This window comes from Nelumbo lutea, chromosome 6 (genome assembly GCF_056320005.1).
Source record: "Nelumbo lutea isolate HS-2025 chromosome 6, American lotus-T2T, whole genome shotgun sequence".
Taxonomy (NCBI): Eukaryota; Viridiplantae; Streptophyta; class Magnoliopsida; order Proteales; family Nelumbonaceae; genus Nelumbo; species Nelumbo lutea.
Window position 1 is genome coordinate 2589955 of NC_142689.1, and position 19897 is coordinate 2609851.

General features: G+C 38.1%; 2 protein-coding genes across 5 annotated transcripts; one reads left to right on the forward strand and one right to left on the reverse strand.

Moving 5' to 3' along the window:
• The first annotated feature begins 1345 nt into the window (after positions 1-1345).
• Positions 1346-4680, forward strand: ORG4 (OBP3-responsive protein 4 (ORG4)). Its single transcript, XM_088952221.1, has 4 exons — positions 1346-2491; positions 3286-3438; positions 3792-3967; positions 4187-4680. The coding sequence occupies exons 1-4, from the start codon at positions 2360-2362 to the stop codon at positions 4293-4295; spliced, it is 570 nt and encodes a 189-aa protein (XP_088808347.1). The 5' UTR covers positions 1346-2359; the 3' UTR covers positions 4296-4680.
• Positions 4681-7681: 3001 nt separating this feature from the next.
• Positions 7682-18521, reverse strand: LOC148846825 (LRR receptor-like serine/threonine-protein kinase ER1). 4 transcript variants are annotated; one of them, XM_088949129.1, is made up of 27 exons: positions 17769-18521; positions 16885-17023; positions 16671-16742; positions 16486-16557; positions 16297-16368; positions 16136-16207; positions 15982-16053; positions 15743-15814; positions 15570-15641; positions 15410-15478; positions 15227-15298; positions 14898-14969; positions 14069-14140; positions 13266-13337; positions 13091-13162; positions 12938-13009; positions 11904-11975; positions 11748-11819; positions 11582-11653; positions 11416-11487; positions 10946-11014; positions 10647-10718; positions 10388-10461; positions 9757-9885; positions 9107-9454; positions 8327-8697; positions 7682-8141 (listed from the first exon to the last, which is right to left on the reverse strand). In XM_088949129.1, the coding sequence occupies exons 1-27, from the start codon at positions 17842-17844 to the stop codon at positions 7761-7763; spliced, it is 2952 nt and encodes a 983-aa protein (XP_088805255.1). In that variant the 5' UTR covers positions 17845-18521; the 3' UTR covers positions 7682-7760. The 4 variants fall into 4 exon arrangements, with proteins under 4 accessions (XP_088805255.1, XP_088805256.1, XP_088805259.1 ...); XM_088949130.1 differs by having other exon boundaries at positions 10388-10422; positions 17769-18434; XM_088949133.1 differs by lacking the exon at positions 10946-11014 and having other exon boundaries at positions 10388-10422; positions 17769-18434.
• Positions 18522-19897: the final 1376 nt, after the last annotated feature.

A 19897-nucleotide genomic window follows, 5' to 3' on the forward strand; every position in this document is an offset into this window, starting at 1 on the left:
GAAATTTGGATAGGCAAGTGCTCTTTAGACAAATCCAGGAAGGAAGAGCTGCTTAGCTTTTCAGCTTATCTGCTCTGAACTCTCTGCAAAAGCAGAAATAAATGTATCTTTGAAAACATTTTAATTTGCCTGGCCCTGGCCTATCTCTATTTATTCTAAACAGATCTTGGAAGTAGAGGAGGACGGTTTTGCAACAAAGATGGCCAGATTCTTCGCAAATTTCTAATAGTGCAGACTAGGAATATTTTAGCAAGTTCCCTAAGAAAATGTTCTAAAGACTAATGTCGATGATAGCTTTGAAAAGGCAAGTTCTATAGGTTTGGGGTAGTGATCAGGAATCGTTTTGGAAAGGTTCAGGCTGGGATTTTTTTTTTTTTTTTTGTCCCTGCGCTCTAGCTCTTCTTCCTAGTCTTTTAAAAGGTATTCAGTTAGCGAAATTATTATTTTATGGTCCTTTTGTTTTGGAACGTAAAGAAGCCTTTTTAAGGATATTTTAGCCCTTTGTAAGGGCTCTGACTTTACGTTTTCTTTTGTAAAAAGAGTTTGGAGATGTAAATATGCTGGCTCACAAGCTGGCTCGTATGGGGTCAAGGGAGTCAGGGCAGTTCACAGAGGCCATGCCTATATGAGTGGCGAATTGGGTTGAAGAAAACTCCAGCTATTGTACTGCTTCTTAGGGTAATGAAAGTTGATCTTTGTTACCAAAAAAGAAAAATTTGTTAGCTTAGTTGTTTTATGAGCTTGCAAAAATATACTTCATACTCCTAGCTTAGGGTAGTGATATTTAGAGTTTACATCTTATTTTTGGTATTCATTAATAACTTCCCCCTAATCCCTTTTTCCCCAAAGTATTGGTTGCACATTTGATTTGGAACAAACCAATTAATACAACGAGCCAGCCCTCGGTTGGTTTCTAGAATTCACATCTGCACCTCACAGGCACATCAATCATACTTGTCATTGGGAGGTGTTTCTAACACATGGTTGCGATGTATTGTAGGGCCCAGCTGTGATCTCTGATATTTAAGCCTTCTGAACTTTCATTTGTGAAAAATTCCCTTGAGCTATTAGATTCAGTAGTCATTGATAGAAAAAAGTAATTTACTAAATTGCCCTTTCAAGAATTTTATAGGTGAACGACAATAATTTCAAAATGACAAAAACATACCTAGGGCAAAGCATGTTATCTCTTTTTTTTTTACAAGAAGAAAGAAAAAAAAAAGAAAAAAGAAAAGGATTTAGAAAGGAGAAAATGGTACCATTAATTTAATTAAGAAAGTCTTAGTTCGAAGAATTAAAAAATTAAACAAGTATATAATAGTCGAGTGAGAATTTTTTGAAAGTTAAGCAACGCAGGAAGGAGCAAAGTGGTCCAGTTGGAATATGAAAGTTCAGACAAGCGGGTTTAATGTTTATGTCGCAAATAAAAGTTTGAAGTCCTCGGACCTCGAATCTCCATCACCTCGGCTATACCGGTCCTCGGACCTTGGATACCTCGATCCTTCTCGGACTTAAAGAAAGAATGAATTTACAGTATTGTCTTCGACTAAATCGAGCATCAACAATGTTTATTTCTCAAATAAAAGTTGGGTTGTGATCGAATCTGGTGCGGAACCGGAACGGAATAGCTGATCCCTGCGCTCCACTATGTATAAGACGATCAACTGCCGGACTTCTCTCCTCTTGCCGTCTTGCGGGTATCCAGATTCCAGACACTGAGACACAGACGGGCTGGCAAGGGCAGGTCGAGATTTCTCATTTTCCCTATCGACTGTAATTCTCTGGGACTGGGATAGTTCCTAACCCTATCTGCTTAAAAGAACTCCGTCTATACATGCCTTTTGTAGTTTTGTTATTAATCTCAGTTTGCGAAGAATATGAATATGAATATAAATATAAATATGTATAGTATAAAATTTAAAAATATAAAATACAAGGTTTTGCTTTTGCACAAAATTTATATTTGTATTTGTACTCGAATATTTTTTAAGGTATGATATAGCTTATCGGTACCACATAAATCGCCGTTCGCTTTTTGCGAGATAATGGGGCACTTGAGGTAAATTGCGATTGCCTATAAAGTATAAACCCAACTAAAGCCAGTAAGCCACTAGCTAAGACTGAGATGATTGAAGAGAGCCGTTGTGAACCTTCTATTATCTTTCATTCCGTCGTTCAATCCGAAGCGAGGAAAATCAAGCATGAACAGTGGTTTGTAGGGATGCCTGCAATAACCCCCATGGCTTCAAGAGAATAACGATTCCTTCAGTTCCCATCCTCCTTCTGTGCGAGACCACGTGTATATCCTCGCTCTTTGTGGTGAAACCCTAGAACACTGAGCTGTCTCGAGCCGTCGAAAATGGAGTCGGGGTCGAACAACGAAGAACCGGCTTCATGGGATGAACTTTACAACGTAAATTTGGTTCCGTCGGAGTTGTTTCTCAAGTTCCGGAAAGAAATTGAGGGCATCCGTCTTGGTCTTAATCTGGAGGTACTTTGTTGCCCAAACATTCTTGTTTCGTTCTATGCCCAATTTCATTGTACCCCAATTGGTCATCACCTGGACACATTGTGTCCCAGACAGCCTTTGAATAACAAGCTGAAACAACTAGTAACATACTACCTTCTTTTCGGTTGCTTTGTTTAAGTACTTATGGGAAATGTTTATTCCTATAAAATTAATAATTAACTGGATCAAATGTTTCTTGATGCATTGTTTCTATGACCACAAGGATATTGAGACAGTTATCAAACGTTGGTATCTGAGAAGTTGAATTTCTAATAATCTAATTACTTCACTTGCCAAAGGAAATGCTTCTAAGAAGATTTCTTGCCTTTGTTATATTGCTGAGTTTTCTTTTAATGCTTCACCAGCTGCTTCATCTATTATCAATTGCTCTGATGAGAACTTGCAAGGCTTCTCCTGTTAGCAAAAGAATTTGGAATGGTCATTCTTTTTCTTTCTTTTTCACATTTTCCTCTGAATGTGTTCTTTTCACTTAAAAGTTAGGTGATGCATACTTGGATGTGAAAATGAAAACCCATGCTTGATTGGTTTAAAAAAAGTGATGCTGTTACTGGGATCTGTCATGTGGTAGTCGGTACTGCATGCTCCTTAACACCACAAATACATCAGGAATTATACCTTACATTCTGAGCATTTTAAGAACAGATGGTTGATGGTTAAAATTGTAGAAGAAACGGATCCTTGCAATCTGTTTATTCTAGGACATAACAAATGTTAATCAGAATTTGTGATTTATTCATTTCACTTTTCTGGCTCAGTTCTACAATGCTCCAACCAATGAGTTCCAGGCAAAGCTGGTATTAAAGCCATTAGCGCCTGAGCGGATGTGGAAGTTTATATATGAGCCTATACATCATGATGTTCGCCTTCTCTCCAAAAAGATACCAATTACCAAATTCCTAAATCTTCAGGTTGAATGTATTTTCCTGGTTCACTTTTTTATTCAAATTTCTATCCCATGAAAAGAAGGAGATTTGCCAAAAAAAATGTCTGAATCTTTCATGTATGGGATAATATATGCTATTTCAGACTACTAACAAAACTTGTAAAAGCAATTTATATGTCTGGACCGCTTTTGCAGAGTTGATTAACCACTTTCACCCTGCAATAGCATGAAAATAGCAGATAAGAAATGAAAGAACAAAAAAAAAAAAAACAACTAGTTTCTAAATCCCACGCCACTACTAAAATGGTAAAATTTGAAACTTATGGAACTAGTTGATCACTCACTATCCTAGTTATTATTAACCTTGAAACAATGCAGATTGGTATAGGCCACAGTTTTCTGTTGCATGCAACTGGTTGGAAATGGAAGCTTTCTACATGTTTTGGTGGAGATGGTGTTTCACGAATACAGAACAAGACATCCATCGGCTTGTTCCCAGGAATGGATTTGCGGTTTGGATGGAGGGCAGAATATGTCCTTCCAGAGATTCATGGGTACGTACTTGATCTTCTACATTTACTCAGGAAATCATGAGTGCAGTGAACTATGAAAGATTATTGGCATAACGGCTCTTATCAACAGTAGACCTAAGAATTTCAATAATATAACCACTCCTGATCGTTGTAGTTCACATTGTTTATTAAAGAATGGACACCCTTATTTTTCCATTTGTTTTTCAAATTCTCGTGGTTAAATCTTTCACTTTGAAACAGGGCTGTAGGCACTGGAGAGCCATTGTTCAACCTGAATTCAGGACGGCTGCATGCATCACTTGACAGGGTGGAGGCCGTTTTCACTCATACTACGACTGGTACCTGTTAAAGAATATCCTGCTACAATTCATTGATGTACAGATAATTTCTGAACCAGTCATCATATATATTTCAGTTTTGAGAGAACCAGAGGATGCAAACACAGGGCGGATCAGTTTAATGGAACTGAAACTAGTTCAGGTAAAACCTAGAATGCTTTATGTACATGTCAATGGCGATCCAGAAATCATTGCACAATCTCTGTAGTGCTCGTCTCATTTTATGGATCTTATAAGATGTGATTATGGAGATCACTGGTGGGATTGTACACGAGCCAAAGAGTGTTTATTAAAAATATCCCTGTGGTCACTTGTTTTCTTCAAATAGATAGTAAACGGATCTACCTCATGTTAACTTCCTTTTCTAAGCTTTAATTAAATTAGTTGTATTTGCTACCCCATCAGCCTAGCTCCATGGAGCTCAGTTTTGAGTATGAGTATTAAAATAGGAACATGGTTTATGGCATGGAAGATCTTCTAGGTTGTACCTGTTGAATTATGTGTTCAATTCCCCTGAGCATTAAACATGTAAAATCATCCTGTCCGCTTGCCAAATTGTCTGCGGAAAATTCACCAAAAAACATTCAATCCTGGAGGCACCAAACCACCACCCCTAGTCCCACCAGAGATCTCCGGTGGGATTTCTTTGTGATAGGGTCTGTCTTATTCTTACCAACCCTCTATTGTGTTTCATTTCTGCTCGTAATTAATTATTGGTGACCTGGAAAAAAGTTGACCCAACCTGCGAACCTGACCCAATCCAACTCGAAAAATAGGGTTAGGGTCTCATATCTAGCCACCTTAATATGAGAATGACCCAACCCGACCCTAAAAAGGTTGGGACGGGTTGGGTCATGGGTCAACCTGCTAACTCGATTATCGGGTCTAATTGTGACTTTATGTATTGTTAGAAGTTTTCATTCTTTAATCTTTACTATTTACTCTTTATTATTTATCGTTTATTCTTTGAATTTGTAAGTTTTTTTTATTTAATGTTTGGAATTTCAATGTTAATTCCTTTAATTTTGACATTTTCATGTATTTTTCTTTATTTTTTAAAAGTTCAGTTATTTTTAGGATTGACTCAAATTGATGGGTCAACCTGAACATTTAAGGTTTGGGTATAGCATATGCTAATCCAACCCGAAATCAACTTGAAGTGTCTTGACCAAGCCCAACCCCGACCCGCCCAACCCAATTGCCAGGTATGGATGGGGTCGTACCTCGGCCCAATTGGATCCCCACCTCAGACATGATGTGCTGCAGTTCAAGCATTGGCTCGGCCACATCATCAAATTGGATCAGTAGCATCAAGAGCAGAGTAACGATTGTATGGCTAATTGAGGACCCCAGACAATGAGGAACGTGTGGCCAAAGGGCAAATCCTCCGTAACCACCTACCATGAATGAATCGGAGCCGCCCTAGAACCTCGGATGATGGGCACCTCGGCCCATGCCACGTGTCTTGACAATCAAGGAGTGCCGTTGCGCTCCCCCTAGGCATTTAAAGGCACTCTCTCAAAGTATCTCTCTTCTTCCACTCTCTCAACTCTATAGTCTTCTTGCCCTCTTATTCTTCAGCACAACTCAGTTAAGGTCAGCTCGTACTCAGTAGGTCGGCCTAACCGACCTTCTCTTTCCTTTATTGACTTGAGCATCAAAGTGCCTCTTCCTGAGAAACCTCCTGGAGGCCTCTGACTTTACTCCGTTGCAGGTCACGCTCGATGTATCACATCGTCCTGCTCACTTTGGTGCAGCCTCAGATCCACTCCACAGTATCATCAATTACCATCTAAATATAGTTTCGAATGCAGGAAATCAAATTAGAAATTAGAATTACTAGTTATCACATTCATCTCTCAGATGTTCCATCATGAAGATAGCTGTTGAAATTTTAAAGGAAACTGTCATTAGTTAAAATTCTTAAAGGTCATACTTGTGCAAAATAAATAAATAATAATAGTCTGATGTATGATCCAGTATTTGATGGCTGTGGTTAAGGCAAGGTTAAAGTGTTAAAGCGTTAAAGGCAATTACTTTTCTTTTCTTTTTTCTTTGGTGAGTACTTTTCTATTAGCATCCCACTGGTTTTCCAACATTAATCCTCACTTTTCCATTGACAACAACACTGCACTGCTCCAAAGAAAATGTAGGAGCTGAGTAAATGCCATTACGCAATATTGGTCCTAGCCATCTGAGTTCTTGGGTGGGAAGGGTGAACATTGGACTGGACATGGACCTAACCCTACAAAAGCAGGAACGGAGTCCAGAGTATAATTCAATTACTATTAACGTTGTGTAAATTTAGTAAAATAGTGGGACAATATCAACTGCTCAAAGACTCCAAGTACGTGCAGAAATATACAGAATAGTGGAGTCCTCTCCAGTCTCTATTCTTGATTTTTAGAGCCCAGTACCCCCCACATTGATCTATATATTAACATGACATTGCGTAGATCTGGGGGATACAGCCAGCACTGCTCATTCACCAATTTCTGATAGGATTATTGCTATGTTGGACAGCCTCAGGGGCTTAGGCTGCATTTGGCATTCCTTATTTTGAGAACTTATCTTCTTTTCGCAATTAAAAACTCAATGTTCATAAGCGCATTCTAACCACAAAAAGGAGATAAGTCCTGAAAATAAGTTTTAAGGAATGCAAAATGCAGCCTACGACCATCCGGGTAAAACCACTAAACATGGTAGTGTGTATTATATTTGAGATATCTTTTTAACTCTTTCTGGACCCAGCTAAACAATTTGTGGCATTTTCTGAAACCCTTCTCATTTATCATTGCACCCAGATGCTAGTGGGGCACATTACCAACCTAGAAACAACCCATATCCGAACTTGGGAGTTGCAGTATACCATTGAGATAACAACAGCAGAGTTATTCTCTGCAGTGACTATTTGATTGACAACTTTGCGTAGATGTCTTGCTCTTGGACGTTAGTTTCGGTGGGTCTGGACTACTTGGTTTCCTTTAATAAATGGTTGGGAGCTTAGTTTTAATCATACAAATCCATCAATTCATAATCGAGCCACTGAAGTGATCTAGATCATGAGTCGTGACAATTGACCAGCAGCAGAATTTAGCCAACTCAACATCATTGTTGGACCCATCGATACCATATCAAATACCAATATGGCGGTAATAGACTTGCAACCTTGGAAGCGGCATTCTCAGTCTATCTATTGTTTGGATTTGCAAGAAAAAGAAAAGGATCGATTCCCTTAAAAGGATTAAAGGGAGGGAAGGGCTGCGTGCCTGCATCAATCAATTCCCAGTTGGTGAAGTGAGCCTAATGCCGCGGAATGTGGATTCCCAACTTGAGTAGAGACTTGCCAAAGTACTTGCCCTAGGAAAAATGCCATGAACCGTATACCTTATAAACGTTCAGTAAAATCATCAATCTCTATTATTCAATTTTATGATATTAGATCTTCATACACTGGAGATTTACATTAATTTTGGTCACTCGGTGGTCTGCGAAATTACCTCTCCAAATTTAAGAAATAGTTGTGCGTCTGAGATGCTCAGGGATGCACAATTTACCATGTGTGGGTTCTTGAGATTGGCATACTCGTCCATGTAACTCGACACGTTGGTCTTGGTGGGAGACACTGGTGCTTGAAGTGCTAATTGTTGGTGCAAGCATTTAGTTTCTTCTGAGGGCACGAGGGACCCAAGGATCCGAGTCACCTCATGCATTGTTGGCCTATCGCTGGCTTGTTTCTTGGTGCAGAGAAGGGCCAGCTGAAACACCTTCTTTACTGCTCCAAGATCTTTACATGTGGCTGAGATTTCTGGATCAACGGTCTCCATGACAGCGTTGTTGGCAGTCTTGGACATGACCTGTGATTAATGGGATGCAAGGAACACAATTACAGCAACTGGCTGAGAGAAACCATTGGCATAACGATGCAACAATGAGTAGAAGCAAACATTTTTAGTCAGATCAAAAAAAAAAACAAAAGGTGGCAAGCTAACCAGTAGCATTGCCTACTGAAATTATCTGGATTGCAAATAAGAACTCTAACCAGTTGGTGGAGATTGGAGTCATTGTCCACAGCTTTCCTTCCAGTCAAAAGTTCAAGCAGTACAATTCCATAGCTGTAGACATCAGATTTCTCAGTGAGACGGGAGGTTCGAGCATACTCAGGGTCAATGTAGCCTATTGTTCCCATAACATAGGTTGAGGTGTGCGACTTGGAAATACACAAGCTCTTGGCAATTCCAAAGTCAGTGAGATGGGCTTCAAAATCTTTATCCAACAGTATGTTGGATGACTTCACGTCTCTGTGGATTATGCGTGGGTTACAGTCATGGTGTAGGTATGCCAGCCCTTGAGATGCTCCTAATGCTATCCGAAGGCGGGTGTCCCAATCTAGTTTCTTCTTCTTTGAAGGTCCTGGAAAGACAGGTGAGAAATAAATATAACCTATACTTATCTACATATCAGGTACCACATAGATGCCTGGCTCATTAGCATTTTAAGATAACTATAGGCAACAAAAGCATTTGGTTTGATAGAAGTGTAACGTCATGCATAAACACATGAAAGCAAACTCCAAGCATATGGCCTTTTGCAGTTGCAACTACCAGTCATCCAAAACAAGGACCAAACTACTTTCAGGCAAAAACTTCTAGACTAATAATCCCAAACATAAAGATATGGTTTATGGACATAACTGGAAAAGATATCAACCCTCAAATAATGTTTGGTCAGGCAATTGCAACACCAGCTTTTTATGACCTATGCAAGTAAAACATGCATGCATTTTAGCACTTCTACAAAGATTGAAGACTTGAACTCTTACCATGGAGGAGATCCCAGAGGCTGCCATTTTCCATATAGTCATAGAAGAGCAGGTTCCCAAAGGGGGACAAGGAATAACCTTGGAGGCTGACCAGATTCCGGTGCTTGATGCTCCCAACTGTTTCAAGCTCTGTCTCAAATTCCTTCAGGGTATGTGGGTGTTGAGAGTACAGTCTCTTGATGGCCACTGGTCTGCAGTTCTTCAACACACATTTGTACACTGTGCCTGATGCACCATAACCAATTATATACTTTTCACTCAGATTCTCAGTCATCCTCATGATGTCCTCATAGACATGCAGAGCCATGTTCATGTGAAGAATGACCAGCTTTGGTGGCAAATAGTTCACTGTAATTTCATTAAGCGGAATATTTAACTCTGTAAATATAAATTAGCTAAAAATAAATATCACCAATTCATAATGGACTTTCTTGGACCAGGGCACATCCATTGACAGATGGATGTCAATTTCTGCCAGCTTATCTGATCAGGCTAATTTCTGGGCAAATATCACCTTAAAGGAATCTGTTGCTTCCAACTCTCAAAATGTATCAGGTTTTCCTCTGTCCTTAGCAGGCCACTTGTGGTATATCAAATGTTTGCCACAGTTGTTCTCCTGAATTAATATCAACTTGGTATAGGGATCTCACCTGGTTTGTGAGGAGATCCTTCTAGAAAAGGTGTTGAATTATGTGGCCAGCGTACTGCCACCAAGATAATAAGAAGGATCACAAGGGCACCCAAGCCAATCCCTAGGATTGCTGCTTTGGAGATTGAGACTGCACATACAATGTTAAACATCATAAGGACAAGGAAAAGATAAAAGGTTATTTCATTTCTTGTAGTGATACAGTTGGCATCCCACCCGGGCAGAAAATTTAAGCATGTGTCATAACTCACTACTTGAACAAATCAGTAATAATTGTGTTCATTCATATTTATAACTCCAACATCTCAGATCAGAATGTTCCGTGACTTGTACATTTGAATATAGCTCATATTGCTAACAGGAAAGGAAAAGGTTTGTAATCAAACAAAGAACCATAGTAGCATACTAAAAACATGTGCCCTACTAAAAAGACACTTTCAACCACTTGACAGGATCTCTTGAATGCAAAAATTCTTCATTCTTGCCTCCAAGAAACGAAAGTAATTTGTCTGTCAAACACAACCCAGCTTCCAGATATGAATTTAAAAAATGTTGGCATGATTAGCATTTACTTATTGGATTAAGATGGCATAAACACTGTCAAATGGTTCAAACTAAATCTTCAGGCTTACCTCGTTCTGGTGGAAAAGATGTGTGGCATGGAGAACTGATCCAATAGCCGCAGAGAGCAGGGTTCCCAATGAAGCTGCATACAAGATGGTTATCCATCCATAGAATGTGGAGACTATAAAAAGATGTATATGTTTGTAAAGTACAAAAAAATAAAATAAAATACAAACTATCTTGATATCAAAACCACAAAACTTGGAGGTAGAAGATAGAGTGAACCTAAAATGTATAATCTAAATAGAGATTGATCAATGGCCTTACCTATCTGGCAAAAACCTTGAAAAGTTGTTTCCTGTAGGAATATCACCAACTAGACTGTTGTAAGATACATTCCTGCTTTGATACAATGTTAAAGCAAGAATGCTCAATTAAAACAACCCCAGTCAACCTAGGTTGAAAGGAAGATAACACAATAGATCTTATTGCAGAATATCTTTTTCTTTATTTTTTATAATTAACAGATATCATTTCATTAATATAAACAAAAATGTACAAAGATGAACAAGCGGGGTATGACAACCCCTAAGAGAGATCCTATTGCAGAATATCAATAAACTTACAGGATAGTAAGGCTGAAACAGCTAACCAGAGGGAACAAGTTCCCTGATAGATTGTTGTTATTGATTCTCCTGTCATTTTTTGCACCCAAAGATCAAAACCGCAGAATGGGAAACAAAAGGGCACCATTATGATCAAAGGATCATAGAGTACAATCCACAAGAGGAACATTTGCACTTTCCATTTTATGCCATTTCAGAAATGACCCATGTTAGTTCTTAAAAGAATGAAGATTAAACCATCCAATTCCCAAACCTGAGATCATTTTGTGGCTTTTGTTAATGACCAAGTAAAATTTGTTGGTGGGATCTATGGAGTAGTTTCTCATTATCCTTTGTAAGTTGTATTTCTTCCCACATTTCACTTTATAATGAAAATCCACTAAATTCCAGCAATGCCATGGATACTTTTTATGTATTCTAATCAAAAGATAATGTCCAAATGGAACAGTAGAGGGAAAATATTAACTTACAAAGAGTACAAATTTTGTAGCTGACCAAGTTCCACAGGAATTGGACCCATTAGGTGATTATTTGAAAGGTCTCTGCTATGAAGAAACATGGTTTGCTTAGTTGCATAATATCAAGGATCAAAGAAAGCTTGATAACATTCAAGTGGAACAGTTTAGGATAACTTACATATTCATGATACTCCTCAAGTTCCCAAACTCTGCTGGAATAATCCCAGCCAAACGGTTCTTGCTCAAATTCCTATTTTGGGGGGGGGGGGGGGGGGGGGGAGCCATTAGCCTAGAGTGGAACAAAGAAAAGAACTACTTACCAGTTACCATATCAAATCACTTACAATTCTAGAAGATGCTCCAAGTCACCAAGAGAAGAAGGAATATAGCCGCTAATCATATTATTAGAAATGTCTCTGAACAAAACGAAAAGAAAAATGATGGTTAACAAAGGAAGTGATAAAGAACAATAAATGTTTTATATGCCAGTTAATACTTACAAAGTGTCCAAATTACCAATCCGGGATAGCTCAATTGGAATGGGACCTTTGAGATTGTTCAACGATAGATTCCTTCAGACAGAAAATGAAAACATTGTCAACTATAGAGTAGGTTTTGCATGTGGCCAAGAATTATTAGTAAAAAAAGGCAAACTATATACACATTACATATTTCAACTCAACAAAGCCCTTTCCCAGCCAAACAGTTGCAGTTAAACAAATCCTATTTTGCAGTTACACCACAAAAGGAAGTATCCTCTATCAGGTTGTAAAGTTTTAGATCTAATAACCTCAAATAATTTACTTTTTGTCCTTTCCCCAACTCTTATAAAACCATCTACTTGTATATGGTCACTCCTTACTGGTGCATCGGAGCCCGCCAGAGCTACTTAATCTTCTTTCCCTCATTTTACAGCCTATGAGGCTACACCTAGACTTCCACTAATGCTCTAATTTCTTATTTTATTCTTTATTATTACAACTGATCCATCGCAGTGTCCTCATTTCCACTATCGCTTAATTCATGGATATCTTATTATCTGAATTCCTGACACTCTGATATGTAGAAATTTTTTTGGCCTTGTAGCCATCTTCTAAAATCTTTCTTTCAATTTTATTGATTTTCCATGATCAGACAACACAAATGCACCTCTCCGCCTCATAATGGATTACTGGGCCAAGGTAAAAGAAGCTAATGCTTTGTCTACATTACCACTCTAAGTTTTACCATTACCCTTATATATCCACTCCAATTATGGTTGCCCCATCTACGTGTAATTAAAATCATCTTCAGCATTCATTCTAGTAGCATGTATCTATATGGTTAAGGACATCAAATAATAAGTTACCAGCAATGTGCAGAGTTAAGTGTTATAGATGGAATAGGAGGCAGGAGGAAAAAGATAGGACCCGCAGAACATAAAGATTCTATTGAATGTTTACCCTACAAAATCTTGCACCCAAAAGATCAGTTTATTTGGTTATCAATCTTCCAACTAGTTCTTTAGGACCAATGAGTGATGTGTGTCACATACAAGTATGTCATACTCTCCAGCCTTTCCAATTTAGATGGGATAGTTCCATTCAATTTATTGCCATGCACATTGCTGCAACAGATCCATAGACACATTGTCAAATAGATGAAATTTTCAAGAATTTAGGCAGCAGGTTAAAGGTCAAATGCTTACAGGCTATTGAGATTTGTACATGAGCTAAGATCATCAGGAATTGGCCCTTCAAGATTGTTGTTAGCCACATTTCTGTGAGAAAATATTCCACTGGTAACTGAATTGAATGATGTAAGACAACTGTATCTAATAGAAAAAATTCAAGAAGTTAGCAATTTTGTTGATCAAGACATACAGGTCAAACAGGTCAGTGAGCTTTCCAAGCTCAGGTGGAATTTTCCCTGTGAGCATGTTGTCATTCAGTTCCCTGCACATGCAAATATTGCAAACAATAGAAAAAGATTATCATCCCAAATGCCTAGTAAAACATGATGCCTAGTGATGCAGTGAGATGGAATTTCAACTTTACCCAGTCTTCCAACTGCACTGTTCATATCAGGAAAACAAAACCCCTTTTTTCTCTCCATTGGGTGACCAAAAAGAAAAGAGGGGTACACAACACAGTAGCACCTCCCTACCACCAAAGAATCCTCTAAAGATCCATTTGATAACAGCTGAAGTGGCTAAATTGAAGATCTTATTGTTTTGTCTTTTAGTGAATAAGAAATAAGATTTTAAAAGGCCAGGGACCCCTTAATGGCTGAAGATGAAGTTGGGTAGCTTACTATAAACTAGAATATTTAATCATTTTTATCCACTAAAAGATAAAGCAATAAGTCAGTTCAGCAACCTCGTCTATTAACAGATAGTCCCTAAGGCAATACTTGTGAAATCACATTACATTCCAAATCTTGAATTAACTCTAGACCTTCCTCTACAAAAAAAAAAAAAAAAAAAAAAAAAAGAAGAAGAAAGAAAGAAAAAAAAATAAACCCAATAGATAATTGAATTTAGAGTTAGCAGTCAAGTTTATAAAATCATATAACTTTTTAATCTTCAAGTTTGAGAGGATGGTTCCTCTAATTAAAATGTCCAACAACACTTGTGAAGCACTCCACATCACCAAATAGACTTAGAAGGCAAAGCAATTTTTCTTACAAGTAGTGGAGTTTCATCATGTTCCCAAGCTCTGGTGGAATGGATCCTGTCAGCTTGTTACCATGCAAGTACCTACAAGAACATATGCATTCCAAATTTCCAATGAATTCCTTTTTTACAGTAATCGAGTGGAAAATACTCACAAGATTTAAAAGGTACAAGAATATTAGATAGTTAAAAGGAAAAATCAATCTCAGAAACAGAAAGGAAAAAAGCAAAAGATTATGATGGAATAAATCAGCTACTATGTATAGATTTTCACATAGCTCTGGCCTTAGCTACACCATCTTCCATACCATTCTCTTCACTAACAGTCCAGACTAGAATAGTCGAGGAAGATTCCATGGACAGGGTCCATTTTTATTTTGGACAAACTCTTCCTTAGTTTTGCACTCTTTCCCTATATAATGGCATTACTAGAATCAACACCATCTGCTCACAGCAAACATACACATAATTTATTTGGTGACCTCTAGATCTCCCCTTTAAATAGCTTTTATAAAATGAGCATATGGATGTTATTAGTAGAACCAAATATGTTTGAGCAACTCCTCAACCTTTATTCTACAAGATAACAACAAATGAAAAATCTAGGTGGTTCTTGGTTCTATATTCTTCCATATGAACCCCCCCCCAATTAAACACAATCTATTTCACTTTAGCAAGAATAAAGCGACAAGGAAGCAGCTCAAGGAATGATAAGCTAGAAACACCTTCCTTCATCCTTAATGTGGAAAACACTGGGTGCATTCCAATCCTTGGAAACAAAAAGTTTGGAATAACAAACTAAAGTTATACAAAATAAACATTGAATTTACACTAAGCTTACAATTTCTCTGTGTAAGTCAGATTGCCAAGAATGGAAGGAATAGATCCAGTTAGCATGTTGCAACTCAAATCTCTGCATCCAAGCCAATAGACATTAAACATCACAGACAGAAACCCTCCAAACAGAAAAGGATACATATTATCATCTCAAAGAACCTAGTGATGGGGCACTCCTCAGCAAGGGTGGTATAAGAAGAAAATTTAAGAAAACTACCAAAAAATAAGTACTGATATTGCATAAGACTATGTTGCATTTTTGCAAAAGAAAAAGAAAAAAAGTTCTCTAAAAATCACATGAAGTTCCAAGAATAGTAAAATTACAGCGCTTACAGCACTGCAAGAGCTTGCATCAGACCAATCACTGGTGGAATTTTCCCAGAAAGCTGGTTTCCTTGCAGAGATCTAGAGTGTACAATAAATGGCAAACATAAAAATTAGGCAAACAGGCTACAATGCAACTTGAACACAAAATAAAATTAGATATTGAACGCAAAATAAATTTAGATCACATACAATGTAGCTACTTGGAGGAACCCTATATTGAATGGAATCTCTCCTGTGAGCTGGTTGTAGGACAAGTCCCTACCAATCATGGGAAACAAGGGAACTTTAAATTAACACAATCTACAAACTTTGAGAACCATAGTCCTGTAAACTTAAATGATATACATACAAGACCTGGAAGCCAGAGCAATTGCTAATATTTGGGGGAATACTTCCAGTGAGGCTATTGTTTCTTACATCACTGCAACAGGAGTATGATGTAAATCAAGCAAAAAACATCCATATCATTAAAAACACACAAGGAATAATTAATGTAAGATAGAGAATGCATTAAGAACTTACAAATACCACAATGCGGTCAATTGGCACATATCAGGAGATAGAGTCCCTACCAAATTGTTATCTCTCAATCCCCTGGATGAAAACATTCCCTCAAAATCAGAAACCATAAAGATATCACCCCACTAATTGGAGAATACTCATTGAAACGAAGAATCCTAAATATAACAACCTGCAAAAGAAAAAAAAAAGAAAGAAAAAATGACAATTTGCTAAAAATTGTAAACAAACATTATACTTACAGATACTGCAACACTTGGCTCCAGTAAATGAGCCTTGGTATTTCTCCACTTAATTTGTTCTGGGCCAGATCCCTGGAACATAGGTTTCAGAAATCATGCATCTCAACCAGATCCAATTGAAATAAAGGGGAAATACGTGGGGAGAGAAGCTCACAATATCTTCAAGTTTGGAATCTGAGAAAAAGTTGAAGGAATGGATCCAATCAACTGGTTGTTTTTCAAAATCCTGGAATAATAATTGAATGAAATTATAATATGGACAGACAGAAAATCGACAACTTGAAATAAAGTCGACTAACATGCATGGAACCTTACAGAAATTCTATCTGTTTCAACTTTGATATTGAAAATGGTATGTCCCCGTAAATGTTATTGAAGGACAAGTCCCTGAAATGTCAGCAACACACAAGCAAGTCTTTATTAACATAGAATAGCATGCTGAAACTCCAACAATCAAATACCAGCATGACAAGTAAAAACTCGTTCCTATCAAGCAATACTTACAGGCTCTTCAAAGATGAACAGTCACCAATCTCATCAGGAATCTGTCCAGAGAGAAGGTTTTCCCTCAGATCTCTGCCCAAAAACGGAAGTAGAAGATCACTGGTTAAACAAGACCAATCTGCAAATATTCGAAGGAACAACTAAACTGAACTTTACAATTGATATTAGAGGTATGGAACAAATACATAGATAATAAACTTTTCAAATCTCCAATGGCAGGCGAGATTTCTCCACCAAGATTTAAACCCGACAGGTTACTACATTTGATCAAGCAACAAAACAAAACGTCAAAACTATCACCACCATAAAAACGAGTTCCCTTCAGGAAAAAAAAAATCAAGGATCGTTGAAGTTATCATTGTTATCACAGTCGTTTAGACTAGTAAAAAAGAATCTTACAGTGCAACGACATTGAAGGTCACGTTGTCACAGGTTATCCCCCTCCACGAACAGTACCCGTAAGTAGACGAATCCGTCCAATCATATAATACATTGTCGACATCTCGAAACGACTTCTTGATCTCCAATAATGTCGCTCCTTTAAGGATGAAAGTTCAAAAAACAAAATAAAGCGTTGGAATCTAAGAAGGTTTAGTCCAAATCACTTTTTTTCCGCAGAAAATCTCCATGGATATTCAAATCTGTTACATACTCTACCAAACACCCATGACATGCAGCATAGGAACATGACCAGGGGAAGCTAGTATCAAACAAGAATTTTTTATGCTTATCGATTAAAAAATTCTTAGTAAAGGAAGAATGAATAAAATAAAATGCATTTCATACTTTCTTTAAAATATTCAGGAGAAAGTAAAAAGAGAAATATTTTTGAACTTCAAATACTGGCCATAAGCCCCCAAATCCTTGAATACAGAAGATGCTAAACAATGCCATGTTTAAAAACTGAAACACAGATCTTAAAAGCATATTAGAAAGGTTATTTGTAAAATGTATATTTCTAAGCAACATTGCGAGACAAAGCTCCAGCTAGAACCTACGCAGTAAACAACAAAGCAAACCAGAGAAGAAATATATTTTATCTTTTATGGTGTGGTTAGGGTCTTGAGAGAAACATGCAAAACCTATTTTTTTAAGGCAGACTCAAATGAAACATGAAGGAGAAATAACGTGAACAAAAAAGTAAAGAAAAAAAAAAGATCTGAAGCAGAATGTGAAATGAGCATTCTTGCTGTCTAAAAACTGAAGCGGAAATTCAGATGGGTTGCTCTGTAACCCAAAACTGAAGCAGAAAGCCTGATGTGTGTTCTCTGTCTATCCTTTACCATCATTCGAGTCCGACGAACCGAAGTTCAGCCAAGCGAGAAAGACCAGAAGGACCAAGGAATGCCGGGATGCCATAATGGACTATGCAACAGAATTGACGATAAAAATACGCAGCATCTCAACAGTCATCCCAAACACCGGATCCAAATGGAACGCCAAAATCAGCAACACTCCTTCATGCTTTAAAGCTTTAAACAGTCACGATACTCTAAAAAGGTAGCCATGCTTAAAGCTCTTGATTTGAAGCATATTCTTATATTCTGTGATCACTTCAGATGTATGTTAAGAGCATCGTCTTGGAGAGAAGGAGAAGCAGAAAAAGTTCTTCCAGTTGCAGACATTGAAGCGACGTCGTCAAAGGATTCCGTCATTTTATCCCGAAATTTTCCTTATTTTTTATTGACTTGTGCTGTAATTAATTCTGGTTCTGGGAACGATTATGTCACGACGAGCTTACTGGTTCCGTTCCATCACATCGTTGTGGCAGTGCTCAATAAATACGGAGTGGCCAGTGAGTACTCAGAGAAAACAAAGCTGAGGGAATTATTTCCAAGATAAAGTTAAGAGCCTTCTGCCATAAAACCTGCAACAACACTGCTCTCTCTCTCTTTCTTTATTTCTCTTACGTCCTTTTGCTTCGACTTCTCTCTCTTGCTGCATTTGTTGCTGGCAGACTGGCAGCCAGGCAGCGGCAGGTTATCTTTTCGGGTTGAGCTCTCTCTCTCTCTCCCGATTTTCTGATAATTACCATCGGGGCGTCAGCAAGCGATTAAAATCGGAGTTCAAATCACCCCCACCCCCCACCCCCACAAGACTGCCCCCGACAACGTCCTATGGCACATCCCCGCCGTTTATTGAGAACATCTCCGATGATATACCAAAAATGATGATATCATTATCGGGAGATGTTCCCAATATACGGAGAGGATATGATGTAGGACGTTGTGGCCTTGTGGGGTTGATTCGGTCTCGATCAATCGAGCCACAGGACATGTGAGTTGACATCTACTATTGACAGCTAACGCGACCATCGTCGCTGGACTCCCTTTGCGACTCCAACGGAACTGGAACACACCAGCAGCACGCAAACTTTTATTTTTCTATTTTCAATCAATGATGTGTCCGGGTTTTATTGGGGTCGCAGCATTCCCCTGCGACGCCTAAAGAAATACGGATAAATTGATAAAACCAAATTCAATGCAGAATTCTGAATGACAGCCCCATAGGCCCTTTATAAATCGCATCCTATCCGTAAATTTGATATCAATTTACGATCAAGATTCATCTTGTCCGTGACTCATTGGAGGGTCGTAGGAGAATGCTCCCTCTCCTCTTCTCTCCTCTCCTCAGCAGATGCAAACTCGCAAAAAGGAGAAAGCACGTGGCTTGACACTCAAACAAAACGAGAAAAACTTTTTTTGAGCCCCATTATGTTATTATTTAAACAATAACTTCAAAAAGAAGAAAAATCTGACAAAAGTTGTATGTGTGTTACGTCCCGTAGGCGTAGGAGGGATTCCATTTTCTCATCTTGCCACGTCAACTGATTTGAAAACATTATTATTTTAGAAATGATGTCGATTCTTTAGCAATTAGTAGAAGAATCAATCATTCCCACTGGGGACAATTTTCTAATATATCCATCTTTATACTTACAATGGCTTCACGTCCAGCCACCATATGTCAAACCATTTATTTATTTTCTCTCCATTTGTCTTCTTCTATGCCCTCTTGCGCTTGCCGTTCAACTTGTTTGAACGTTGTATATCTGGTAAAAGAGTCACAAGTACAATTTGAGGGTCATTTTTAGTTTTTCTTTATATAATATATATATATAATGCACAATATCTTGATCAGTTTTTGGTTTAAACATTTTACAAAGTGCCAAGTGATCAGATCTATCGATACACGAACATTCATCCAATTTGCTAAAGCTAGAAGAGGCAGCCTCGTTTGAACTAAATGAATCATTATCAAAAGACGAGAATGTCTGGTTAGCAGATCAAAAGCACATCGGGAGGGGGTAGCAATAGCAGATGAAAAAAGGAGGAACGTCGTTAACCATTGGCTCATGCATCATCCAAGGGCCTAATGCATACCTTCAACCAGAAACCCTATGGCCTATGCT